This window comes from Strix uralensis, chromosome Z (genome assembly GCF_047716275.1).
Source record: "Strix uralensis isolate ZFMK-TIS-50842 chromosome Z, bStrUra1, whole genome shotgun sequence".
NCBI lineage: Eukaryota > Metazoa > Chordata > Aves > Strigiformes > Strigidae > Strix > Strix uralensis.
In genome coordinates, this window is record NC_134012.1 from 46,842,809 (window position 1) to 46,855,221 (window position 12,413).

Below are 12,413 nucleotides of genomic sequence, written 5' to 3' on the forward strand. Positions count from 1 at the left end.
ATGACATGCATACTGTCATGTTTTGAGACTAACATATACTGATGTTGTGGGGTAACCCTGGGCACCAGCTCAGCCCCAGCCAGCCAGCCACTCACTCTCCCCCAAGGGTATGGGTCAGAGAATCAGAAGAGTACAAGTGAGAAACCTCCTGGGTTGAGACAAAGACAGTTTAATAGGGAAAGCAAAAGCTGTGTGCACAAGGAAGTCAAAATAAGGAATTCATTCACTGATTCCAATTGGCAGGCAGGTGTTCAGACATTTCTCCAGAAAAGCAGGTGACCACCACACATTACTTTGGAAGACTAACTCCAAATGTCCCTCCTTCCTCCCCCAGATTTTACTGCTGAGCACGATGTCATATGGCATGGGATATCCCTTTGGTCAGTTGGTGTCAGCTGTCCCAGCGGTGTCTCCTCCCAACTTCTTGTAAACTCCTTATGCTGGCAGAGCAGCGTGAGAAACAGGAAAGGCCTTGATGCTGTGCAAGCACTGCTCAGCAATAGCTAAAAGCAGTACAACTGTCAAAAACCCACTGGCTTAGCGAGAATAATAGATCAGCACAAGACTAGACAACTGGAAAATTACTTTGAGAGCAACTGGGGAGCAGAATAGCTGAGAAAAGCTGCTGGAATTTGGTGGAAAGCAGAAAGATGGGAACTACTGGCCGGGGATTGCGTCATTGGGAGAGCTGAGCCACACAACGCCATGTCAACATGTCGGCTGCTATAGTGCTGGTTATCACTTCTTTTACCTTCTGTCTCTGATGTTGCTACTTGCCTTTTGTTTTCCATGCTGGCTTTCCACCCTGACACAGTGGTGCGTGGAAAGCTAAACACATCTGGTTCCCACACTCGTCTCCCCTCTCCTGTTTAACAGTTCAGTCTTGTCAATGGGTAGTTAGCAGTAACTAGTAAATGAACTACTTAATGAAGTAAAATGCAGTAACTACTAAATCACCCCCTGAATACAAAACACTGCTTTTCATCCAGGCTGTCCTAATACGCAAAGGACAGCTGATCACTGAGCCTCACAGAGGAGTGGCTCTTGGCAAGTCTAGTCTGTGAGTGCAACCCCTACGACTTTCAGATGTTTAGGCTGGTACAGGAAGAGGGATTTTCTTGGAGCAGAGGTGGATTTAATTCACTTCCCCATCTCCTTCCTCTCCAAATTATGATGTACTGAATCCTGGGTTTATTCTTAATTAGCACAGTACTGGGAAAAAAATGCTTCTGTAACAAAAAGTTCTAGGAAAAATTATTTTGGACATTGTGTTTCAGTGAGTCAGAACTGAAGAGAGTAATTCTGGCTCAAAGTTATTTACAGTGAAGCTAGAATGCCAAGGTTCCCCCCACCCCCCCCCTTCCCATGCCTCCTGCCAGACACCTCCCATCAGATATTGTGCCAATCAAATCAAAAGAAACTACAGTGCACCTTTCAAGCAGCAGGCCAAATGAAGACAGGAGAGAGGACAGGGCAATGATGCATGCAACATCAAAACAGCTTCCATAAAATTACAATACATACTGATGTAGTTACTAGGTATTGCTGAGACAATATAGCCCTTCATCTCAGTGTCGTGTTCCTTCCCCAGCAAAGGTGGTGTTGAATGAAGGTTGTGGGGTGCAGGGACAAGAGAAGGAATTTTGCACTATGTGAGACCATCCCCTAGCCAGCCCCCACGGATAGCCACAGCACCCCTGCTCAGCTTAGCAAACACTTGAACATCTTGAATTCTAGATCTTCTCACATGTCCTTCCCTCCCCCAGGTAAACCCCACTACCCAAAGCCTAAGTGTGGACAGCATAGCAGTATTAGACAATGTTAATGTTATGCAGGTATCTGTAAAACAGAATGACAAATTTCACATCTTATGTATCTGTTTGCTCCAATGCTTTGCTTTCAAGAAAACACTATGGAATGACATGTGAAACAGGCAAAGAAGGTGAAAATTAAGACCTATTAGTTAGAGATGTTCAGAAAATTAAGAAGCCTTACTAAGGGAACAAGCAGATAACTGCAGGCTCATGGAAGAAACCCAAGTCAGTTTCCACAATCCACAGGAAGCAGTGTTTGAAGATGGTCCAGAAGCTTCTAGAAAGGAAGCATCAGCCAGAGAGCTCAGAAAAGAGGGGGTATCTTGGCATGAACCATACACAAGAGCCTCCAGTAGTGTTAACTCTTAAGTAAAACCTGTGATCAGGCCTGGAGCAGGTGCCTGTCCTGGTCTCTAAAGAGCAACCACCATCCTTTTCCACAAGCATCCTGCAGCCCAGATCAGCTCTGTGTGTCTCATCATCTCTTGCAAACTCCAAAGCCTGGAGAATAGATGCTCCCAGTCAGCAAGAGCCTTAACAGGCCTCGTTTATTTTCTTCCAATAAAAACCTAAGCTTCATGTAAGCATGTTAAAAGCACTGTAGTTGTGCAAGGCTCCCTCCTCATTCTAGTCTGCTGCTTCATCTAAGCAATCTCTCCTACTTAACAATAACATAACACACACGAGTGCCATTTACAGTCATAAAATACAGTAAAAGGTGACGTATAAGTGCTTTTCAGTATTTGGTTTCTCAAGATCTTTTTATTTCTCAAAGTCACAATTTCCATGCTGCCTTCTCTCTTTGTCTCAGCACATGAGTAGACACAGATGTTTGTCAGAACTGCAGATGGTGGTGGAAGAGGATCTTTCCCATAGTCTTCAGCTGTCTAAACAACAGGGAAAGGTATTTTTGGGAGAAAGCTCTATTTAGACTTCAGCTGACAGGACTATTTGGGGTCTTTCCACTTCTACATTTTTGAAAGGTCCTGTCTAGTCAGCAGAAAAAGCTGGATACTACATATATATTTAACCTAAACTCCCACTCATTCCCCTTCCCCTTCTCAAAGTTACACTGAAATTAATTCCACGGGTTTTTATAGCAAGAGTCCCTGAGGAGCTGAACAGCAGTAGCAAAGCATAAGGAACAGCAAGAAAGCTGGCAGCATGGAAGGACCCTACAATGCGGGTAAGGAATGCTAAATAACGCTGTAGCTACACTAAGCTACTCAGTGTGGATTTTCATGGCTGAATACACTATCCAATTCAAAAGACTTCCTTTTAAGGCAGAACATATCTGTATGTGGACGGGACGCACCTGTCAGGAATTAGGTGGCTAACAGGAACGTGTATGGGAGGCACAGAGTCATGTTGTATAGCCCATTTGCAAATAGCAATGGTTGATTTTATATACGAAATTGGTTTTACGGTTCCTTTTTAAAGGCTTTAGCTAGCAGAACTGCTGGATAGTGAAGCTCTATTGGTCAGTAACATGACAGTGGTACGGTCTGGTAGCTTATTACACTGCCTGGAATAAGGTAATATGAATCACAGTGCAATATTAAGATTGTAGCCAGATACATCAAAATCAGGACCTCAGGTCAATAGTTGACAGACCTCCAAGGAAAAAGCAAACACCCACAAGCCCGTTGCCACACTTCTGCAGTGGCAGGCACGTATCCAGAAGACATACTTTTTGAGACAGGATCTGAAGTGCCAGACTCTTGAAATAAGTCAGACTTACATTTCAAACCTCAGCCTGAAACATGAGAAAGGAACTGAATTCTAGGAAGAAATACCACAAGGTCTAAGATGACAGTATTAAGAATAGTCAGTGTTGTCTAGCCATAGAAGAATTGAGTCCTAACATGTGTTCATGTAAGTAGTTTCACTAATTTAGACACTGAAAACAAATTGCATTTTTCATATAGTGATCCTCAGAGACTAAACAAAATGTATGTTCTTGCATTCAATTTAAGAAAACCCCCCAAATCTTAGGGTTATGAGAATCCAAGTATTTTGAAGATCAAAGAACACATTTAAAACCCAGATCTTGCAATACGGTGGACGGATAGGCCTGTAGCCTCAATGAAGTCGAGGATACTCTGCTGGCCCACTCAATCCCTGGACTACAGCCCAAGTTTCCACACTCTTTTTAGTTCTTCTGTCAAATATTTGTGTATGGACACTAATCCTCATGGAACTTAGTCCAGGAACTCATTTCACAGTCAGATGGAGCTCCATTGATAACAGTGGCCTGTGATATAAGAATGTGTACTTCTCTATTCCCTTGAAGGCTTGTCTACTCAAAACAATTATAGTATTTAACTTTTAATATCTGGAACCTTTCAGATCCTAGGTTCTATTTTGCAGCAGGTTATTTTATCTCTAACATTCTAATGTAAAAAGCCTGGCATCTCAATTCCATTGGCAAAGTTCACTGACAGGATGCTGTTAAGAAAAACTCCCACTCAAAATGAAGTGGACACCAAATTTTATATAAAATTCTATTGAAGGCTACTCTCCTCGTGAAAACAAGGATACTGCATTTTTTCAGATGGTGTCCTGGGACTCCAGCATTTTTACATACATTCTACATACCAATTAGTTTTCATTTCTTTACTCTTCACAATTCAGTATTAATTTTTATTTATAGTTAACTAAATAACTGGATTTTATTTTAAGTATTCAGCATTCTGTTGATAACATCTACTTTCAAATGCTTAACAGCTATGGCCAAAACCCCGCTAGTTAATTTTATGGCTATCTTTTGAAAAGCCACTGTGTATACAACCACTCCAATGCAGCCGAAGCCTTGTAAAAGCCTCCTGGTTTTAACCTACATGTGAAATCAGCAGGACTATTTATTCCATCTATCACCAAAAACCACACCAGTTTTACTTAAAAAAAACAACAAAAAGTGATATATTGTTCAGTTTCGCTTCTGCAAGCTAACTAGCTCATTGTTTCAAAAACACCGGGCTCTTTGTCAGTCAGTCTCCTTGCTGAGAGAGACTTGCTAGAAAAATAAAGACCTTATCCTTCCGGGAAGAAAAAAATGGAGCATTAGCTCAACAACAATAAATAACAATAATAAATTATATTACTCTAACAAATAGTATATTCTTTATATTAACTTCAGGTGTATTTTCACAAAACCAATGCACAGGTACTTGCGAACTCCATTCTCTTCCTGCACATCATCATCTTCATTCACTCAGAAAGTTTCCATTTCAATAGGAAAAGTCTGAGGAACATCCTTAGCTGTGGTAGGGGAACACTCTTTACCAAAAGTGAATTCCAATTTGGGGGGCGGGGCGGGGAAGAGAAAAAACAGACATAGAATTAGTCCAGTATAACCTAGAAAAATTAACTGTACTTCTGATGCTACATTACTAATAAAATAGCAAAATACAAGAAACTTCCTTTTTATTTAAAAATACTATTGGAAAAAAAGTAGGTTCTTTGAAGACACTGCTATGAAAGATTTGTAAAAACATCACGGACTTCAAATCAAACTTCAAAACCAAACACTTCTAACACAAGTCTTAAAAATCAAAGTTCTTAATCATCAATTCTTTGCAGGTTCTCATCTTTCACAATTTCTGAAGTCCTGAAAGCCTGATGTTGCAAAAAGTTCTACAAAAACATTATATATATATATATGTATCACTGCTCATCCATCCTTCCAAGTCGCCGCCGCCGCCTACAGAAAGACTTTAAGTCCCATTTGTTTGACTCCAACATAAAAGGTCCATTGTAGACAAATAACACCGTCATCTTGTCACTGTAAGTGAGATTCTGCAGGAGCTGGTGAAAAACACAAAAACCAGTCAAAATAGCTAGACGAGATGTTCCCCATTATCTAAAAAACCGAATCACAGAATCATCTAGGTTGGAAAGGACCTTGAAGATCATCTAGTCCAACCTTTAACCTAGCATTGGCAGTTTCCAACTACACCATATCCCTCAGCGCTAAGTCGACCCTACTCTTAAACACCTCCAGGGATGGGGACTCCACCACTGCCCTGGGCAGCCCATTCCAACAACTAACAAATCGTTCTGTAAAGAAATGCTTCCTGATATCCAGTCTAAACCTTCCCTGGCGCAACTTGAGGCCATTCCCTCTTGTCTCATCACTCATTACTTGGTTAAAGAGACTCATCCCCAGCTCTCTGCAACCTCCTTTCAGGTAGTTGCAGAGGGCAATGAGGTCTCCCCTCAGCCTCCTCTTCTCCAGACTAAACAACCCCAGTTCCCTCAGCCGCTCCTCATACGACCTGTGCTCCAGACCCTTCACCAGCTTCGTTGCCCTTCTCTGGACACGCTCGAGTAAATTCAATGTCCTTCTTGCAGTGAGGGGCCCAAAACTGAACACAGTCATTGAGGTGCGGCCTCACCAGTGCCAAGTACAGGGGTAAGATCACTTCCCTGTCCCTGCTGGCCACGCTATTTCTGATACAAGCCAGGATGCCATTGGCCTTCTTGGCCACCTGGGCACACTGCTGGCTCATGTTCAGCCGGTTGTCAATCAACACCCCCAGGTCCCTCTCTGACTGGCAGCTCTCCAGCCATTCCTCCCCAAGCCTGTAGCGCTGCTGGGGGTTGTTGTGGCCCAAGTGCAGCACCCGGCATTTGGCCTTATTGAAACTCCTACAGTTGGCCTTAGCCCATCACTCCAGCCTGTCCAGGTCTCTCTGCAGAGCCTCCCTACCCTCGAGCAGATCAACACTCCCACCCAACTTGGGGTCATCTGCAAACTTACTGAGGGTGCACTCGATCCCCTCATCTAGATCATCAATAAAGATGTTAAACAGGAGTGGCCCCAAAACCGAGCCCTGGGGGACACCACTCGTGACCGGCCGCCAACTGGATTTAACTCCATTCACCACAACTCTTTGGGCCCGGCCATCCAGCCAGTTTTTTACCCAGCGAAGCATGCGATCATCCAAGCCGCGAGCAGCCAGTTTCACCAGGAGAATGCTGTGGGAAACGGTGTCAAAGGCCTTAATGAAGTCAAGGTAAACTACATCCACAGCCTTTCCCTCATCCAAGAAGCAGGTCACCCTGTTGTAGAAGGAGATCAGGTTTGTCAAGCAGGACCTGCCTCTCATAAACCCATGCTGACTGGGCCTGATCATCTGGTTGTCCCACATGTGTTGTGTGATGGTACTCTGGATGAGCTGCTCCATCAGCTTCCTGGGTACCGAAGTCAAGCTGACAGGCCTGTAATTTCCTGGATCATCCTTCCAACCCTTCTTATAGATGGGCGTCACACTGGCCAATTTCCAATCTGTCGGGACCTCCCCGGTCAGCCAGGACTGCTGGTAAATGATGGAAGGCAGCTTGGCGAGCACCCCAGCCAGCTCCTTCAGCACCCTCGGGTGTATCCCATCTGGTCCCATAGACTTGTGTATGTCTATGTGATGCAGTATGTCACTGACTGTCTCCTGGATTGTGGGGGGGTCGTTCTCCCAGTCTCTGTCTTCTGGCTGAGGAGGCTGGATTCCCTCAATACAACTAGTTTTGCTATTAAAGACTGAGGCAAAGAAGGCATTAAGCACCTCAGCCTTTTCCTCATCACTTGTTACCATGTTTCCTCCTGTGTCTAGCAGGGGATGGAGACTCTCCCCGGTCTTTCTTTTGCTGCTCACATACTTATAGAAACATTTCTTGTTGTCCTTGATTGCTGAAGCCAGATTAATTTCCAGCTGGGCTTTAGACCTCCTGATTTCTGCCCTGCATATCCTCACAGCATCTTTGTAATCACTGTGAGTGGCTAGCCCCTTCTTCCAAAGGCTGTAAACTTTCCTTTTCTCCCTGAGTTGCAATCAAAGCTCCCTTTACAGCCAAGCGGGTCTTCTCTGTCGCCGGCTTCTCTTACAGCACCTGGGGACTGCCTGTTCCTGAGCCATTAACACTTCCTTCTTAATGAGTGCCCAGCCTTCCTGGACCCCTATACCCTTCAGGATTGTCTCCCAAGGGATCCTGTCAAGCAGGTGCCTAAACAAGACAAAGTCAGCCCTTTGGAAGTCCAGGATGGCAGTTCTGCTTCCCCCTCTCCTGGCCTCTCTAAGAATAGAGAACTCTATTATTTCATGATCGCTGTGCCCTAGTCGTCCTCTGACTGCCACATCATCCACCAGTCCTTCTCTGTTCACAAAGAGGAGATCCAGCAGGGCACCTTCTCTGGTTGGTTCTCTCACCAGTTGTGTCAGGAAGTTATCTCCCACACATTCCAGGAATCTCCGGGACTGGCCTCGCTCTGCTGTGCTGTATTTCCAGCAGATGTCTGGGAAGTTAAAGTCTCCCACAAGAACAAGGGCAAGCAATCGTGAAATTTCTCCTAAATACCTATAGAATATTTCATCCACCTCTCTGTCCTGGTTGGGTGGCCTATAGTAGACTCCTACTACAACATCTGCCCTGTTGGCCTTCCCCCTGATTCTAACACAAAGACACTCCACCCTGTCTTCACTACACTTGTACTCAAAGCAATCATAACAGTCCCTAACATACAGCGCCACCCCACCACCTCTCCTTCCTTGTCTATCCCTCCTAAAGAGCTTGTAGCCCTCAACAGGCGCACTCCAGTCATGGGAGACATCCCACCATGTTTCTGTAAGAGCCACAACATCATAATTTTCCTGTTTCATCATGGTTTCAAGCTCCTCCTGTTTGTTACCCATGCTGTGTGCATTGGTATACATGCACTTCAGATGGGCTGGTGTTTTGCCCCCTTCCCCCTTCAAATCTAGTTTAAAGCTCTGTCAATGAGCCCAGCTAACTCCTGCCCCAAGATCCTCTTCCCCCTCTGAGACAGGTGCATTCCATCTCATGCCAAAAGGTCTGGTGCCCTGTATACCAACCCATGATTGAAAAATCCAAAGCCCTGACGGTAACACCAGTCTTGGAGCCACAAGTTCATCTGTTGAGTTCTCCTGTATTCTTTTTCATCCATCCCCACAACTGAAGGGATGGAGGAGAACACAATTTGTGCCCCCAACCCCTTAATCACTTTCCCCAAGGACCTGAAATCTCTCTTAATTGCTTTAGGACTTCTCCTAATAATGTCATCACTACCTACTTGAAAGACCAGGAGAGGGTAGTAGTCCTTGGGTCTCACTAGAGCGGGGAGTTTTGCCTTGAGGTCCTTGACACGGGCCCCAGGGAGGCAGCAGACTTCCCTATGAAACGGGTCCGGTCTGCATATGGGGCCTTCGGTACCCCTCAGAATGGAGTCACCCACTACAATGACTCTTCTGGGGTTCTTTTTAGAACTGGGTTTAATACCTGGTCTAGAATGACCCGGCCTTGGTGGACCTTGGTCTTCCTCCTTGTTTGTCTCATTTCCTTCCTCCTTCTCTTCCTCACTCAGAAGTTCCAGGGCCCCGAATCTGTTGTGGACGGACACCATGGAGGGTGAGGGAGATCGGGAGAGGATTTTCCTGCCTCCCCGAGCAGGGACCTGTTTCCAGCCTCCCCCATCTCTTAGGTCCCCTCCTTCTGCCTGGTAGCAAGAGGTTGAGGGATTACCTTCCTTCTTTGGAGCCTCCATTTGCTCCTGTTGCTTTAGGGGTGCTAGGGTGTTATCCACCAATCAAGTTCCCTTTCACACTCCCTAATACTTCTTAATCTTGTGACCTCTCCTTTGAGTTCCACCACCAGGCTGAGCAGGTCATCCAGCTGATCACAGCGCACACAGGTGTTATCACTGGTGCCTTCCGACAGGACTGACAGTCTCAGACACTCCCTGCAGCCCTGAACCTGGACCGCTGCATGTTTGCATGGCAGTTCCGTCTGGGTCGTCACGTTCTTTCTGGTGGTGGTTTTGACCCGAGTGGAGACCATGGTTCAGTCTACTCGTGGAGGACAATAAGAGAAACTAGCTCAGATAGGCTCTAGAGCCCGGAGATAGACTGCGCCCTGTCCGCTCGCCCTGCCTGCGCAAACTGCCGCGCCATGCCCTGTTTGCCCGCCCTGTTCGCAGCGCTCCTAGTCACTCGAGCTCCCAGGGGGCTGCTCTTGTACGTGAGGGGCGTGGGGTGTCACTCCAGTCTCCGCCCACTCTGACTCACCACCGCCCTCGTTAGTGGCAGCTCACTCTTCCCACTCAGGGGGGAGGCGACTTGAGGCTCTCCCTCTTCCCTGGGCTTCTGCCTTCACAGCTTGCAGTTTTGCCGTGGGTTTTTGATGCTTTCGGGAGGGTCCCCCGCCGCTATCCTCCTCCTCGGAGCCCCTCTCCTCAGCAACTCAAAAAATCGTGAAGGACGTCTATGTAAAGCCTTAGATCTATAAAGGTCAGTATAGCAGGATTATAGCCTTTCTGACAAATTATGTATATTTGTTCCTAGAACGCCCCCAGAGAGACTCCACTCATTCTTCAGGCAATTTCCACGCTTCACTATTCTTACTACAAGAAGATCTTTGTATCTAATCTGTACCTTCTTGCTGCAAATGAGTAATTACTCTTTTGCCCTTTCCGCAATGGGCAGAGAATACTGGCTGTTTTTCCCTTTTTGCCACGGCAAGGCAGGAGGTAGAGTTACTTGGGCACAATTATTATGTTTCTCTTCAGCCTCATGCTCCTCTGAGCTAAGCAATGTCCGTTAGTGGAAACTCAAACCTTTCAAAACTTCTTAAAAGTTGCACTGCTGTCTTCTGGAGTTAACTCCAGCCACTGTACTACTTTTCTGAAGTGTAACAGCCAAAGTTCGATGCCTACCATCGTCCAAATCTTGTCAGGCACAAGCCCAGCAGACTGACAGATGTCATGCAATCTCTAGGGTTATCTGCAATGCTCAGGAAGACTTTTAGCAATTTACTTGCAACTGATGCTCAACTTGTCATCCACAATAACTTCTCTCTCTCCAGTCATTTAGGCATTTGTGCCTTAGACCAGATGCTGTTGCTGATTTTTTGCCACTTAAATACCAAGTCCTATGGTGACTGAAACACATCCTGTTTTCAAATAAAGTTACCTAATCTAAGATTGTTTGGAATTCTAATCTTGCTCTACAGCAAAGAAGCATTCACTCCCAACATGGTGATTATTTGCACGTTTAATAAATGTAATCTGTTTCAGCACAGATTGATATTAAAAATACTGATTTTCAAACCCAAGGCTCACTCCTAAGGAACATGTTCAGTTCATCTACTCATTCTGACAGTGAATCACAACTATTCAGAATACAATTTTCCTAATCAACTCTACTGCATATTAATCTACACACCTTTCCCTCTGTAGCTTGCTTAAAAATATAGCTGGGGAAAGTGTCAATATACTGAAAAAAAAAATAACAACAGTTTTTCCTGTATCCACAGGATACATACACAGAACCTAGCTTAGTATGGCAATTTGTCATACTTTCTAGTATGTGATTACATACTTGCTTTCTAGTAAGTGATGACATACAGCACAGGCTCAGGAACTGCAGGTAAGCCACTGGAATAGCAGAGCCTGGCTTTCTCATCAGCCTGCTCTGTACAGCCCTTTAATTATCCTCCAATGCAGCCCACTCAAACTATCTCATCAGCTAAAACCTTTACATGGAGTGCTATCTCAATAATGTTCTTTGTGGTAGGCCATTACAACTTCACCATGTTAACCGTGGTGACCACCTACTTGCAGCTAAGAGAGAGAGGGAGGGAGGGAGGGAGGGGGAGAGGGAGAGAAAAGAAGGAAATACCTTTGGCCACCTCTTCATAATGCCATCCGTTGTTGCTGAACAGTGGTGCAACACATTCCTTGATTTTCCTCTTACCATAAAGTTAAATGGACTTTTTTTTAAGCCTCTGCAATTTCTTACTTCTGCTTTCTCATTTTTACTCTTTCTGATTAGCTCTGCACACAATTTTCCCCCTGCTCTATTCTTAGTAATTTGACAATGAACACAACTTTTAAAACAGGCTCTGAACCCTAGACAGTAACTTTCTACAGTTCCTTATAGGTGAGAAGCATTATAGTTACTAGAGCTATTCTATTCTTTCAACATCCAAACCACTGTCTTATTTCTCAAAGCAGGAGAGAGCACAGAAAAGCACATCCAGTAAGGAGAGAAACTGCAAAAAGACAAACGGGAATACGTAACACACAGAACAAGAAGGAAGTATGTGAACAGGAATCCACCAAACTGTGTGGAGTTAAGTACAGTGCAAGACCAGAAGGAACAACAAGCATCACCTTCCTCCTTCTTTCAGTCAGGTAAATGCTGTAGGTGGTTTTTCTCAGGTCCTTCAACTGCTTATTTACAGAAAAGAAGAGCACATACCAGCCAGATTTTCTAAAATACAGTGAAGTACAGGATGCTGGAGAACTGATATCTTAATAAAAAGTGTACAGCCCATTACTGAATGCTTGTCTCCTTTGTGCACAAGTAATCTTTACTGGTTCAATCTGTCTTGGATCAAGTTGAACACAACATTAGCCTCTATTAAAGGTGCAGGTTGTGGTGGTTTAGTCCCTGCCGGGGTCTGAGACCACACGGCCGCTGCCCCTCCCCCACAAAGGGAGTGAAATACAAAGCCCCTGGGCTGAGATAAGGAGAGGTTTAATGCAACAGTGCAACGGCAACACAACAAACAACAACAATAACAATAACA

At 44.9% G+C, this 12,413-nt stretch overlaps 1 protein-coding gene across 6 annotated transcripts in view; it reads right to left on the reverse strand.

Moving 5' to 3' along the window:
* SMC5 (structural maintenance of chromosomes 5) overlaps positions 1–12,413 on the reverse strand; it is a 75,840-nt gene that overhangs the window by 4,745 nt on the left and 58,682 nt on the right. For 5 of the 6 annotated variants that reach the window (XM_074856470.1, XM_074856469.1, XM_074856473.1 and 2 more), the window contains one exon: positions 154–5,621. The exons of the other annotated variant lie outside the window; for it this stretch is intronic. In XM_074856470.1, the coding sequence (XP_074712571.1) occupies positions 5,481–5,621 (141 nt within the window). In that variant the 3' untranslated portion in view covers positions 154–5,480. Of the gene's footprint in view, positions 1–153; positions 5,622–12,413 lie in introns of those variants that run through there. 6 annotated transcript variants of the gene reach the window in all.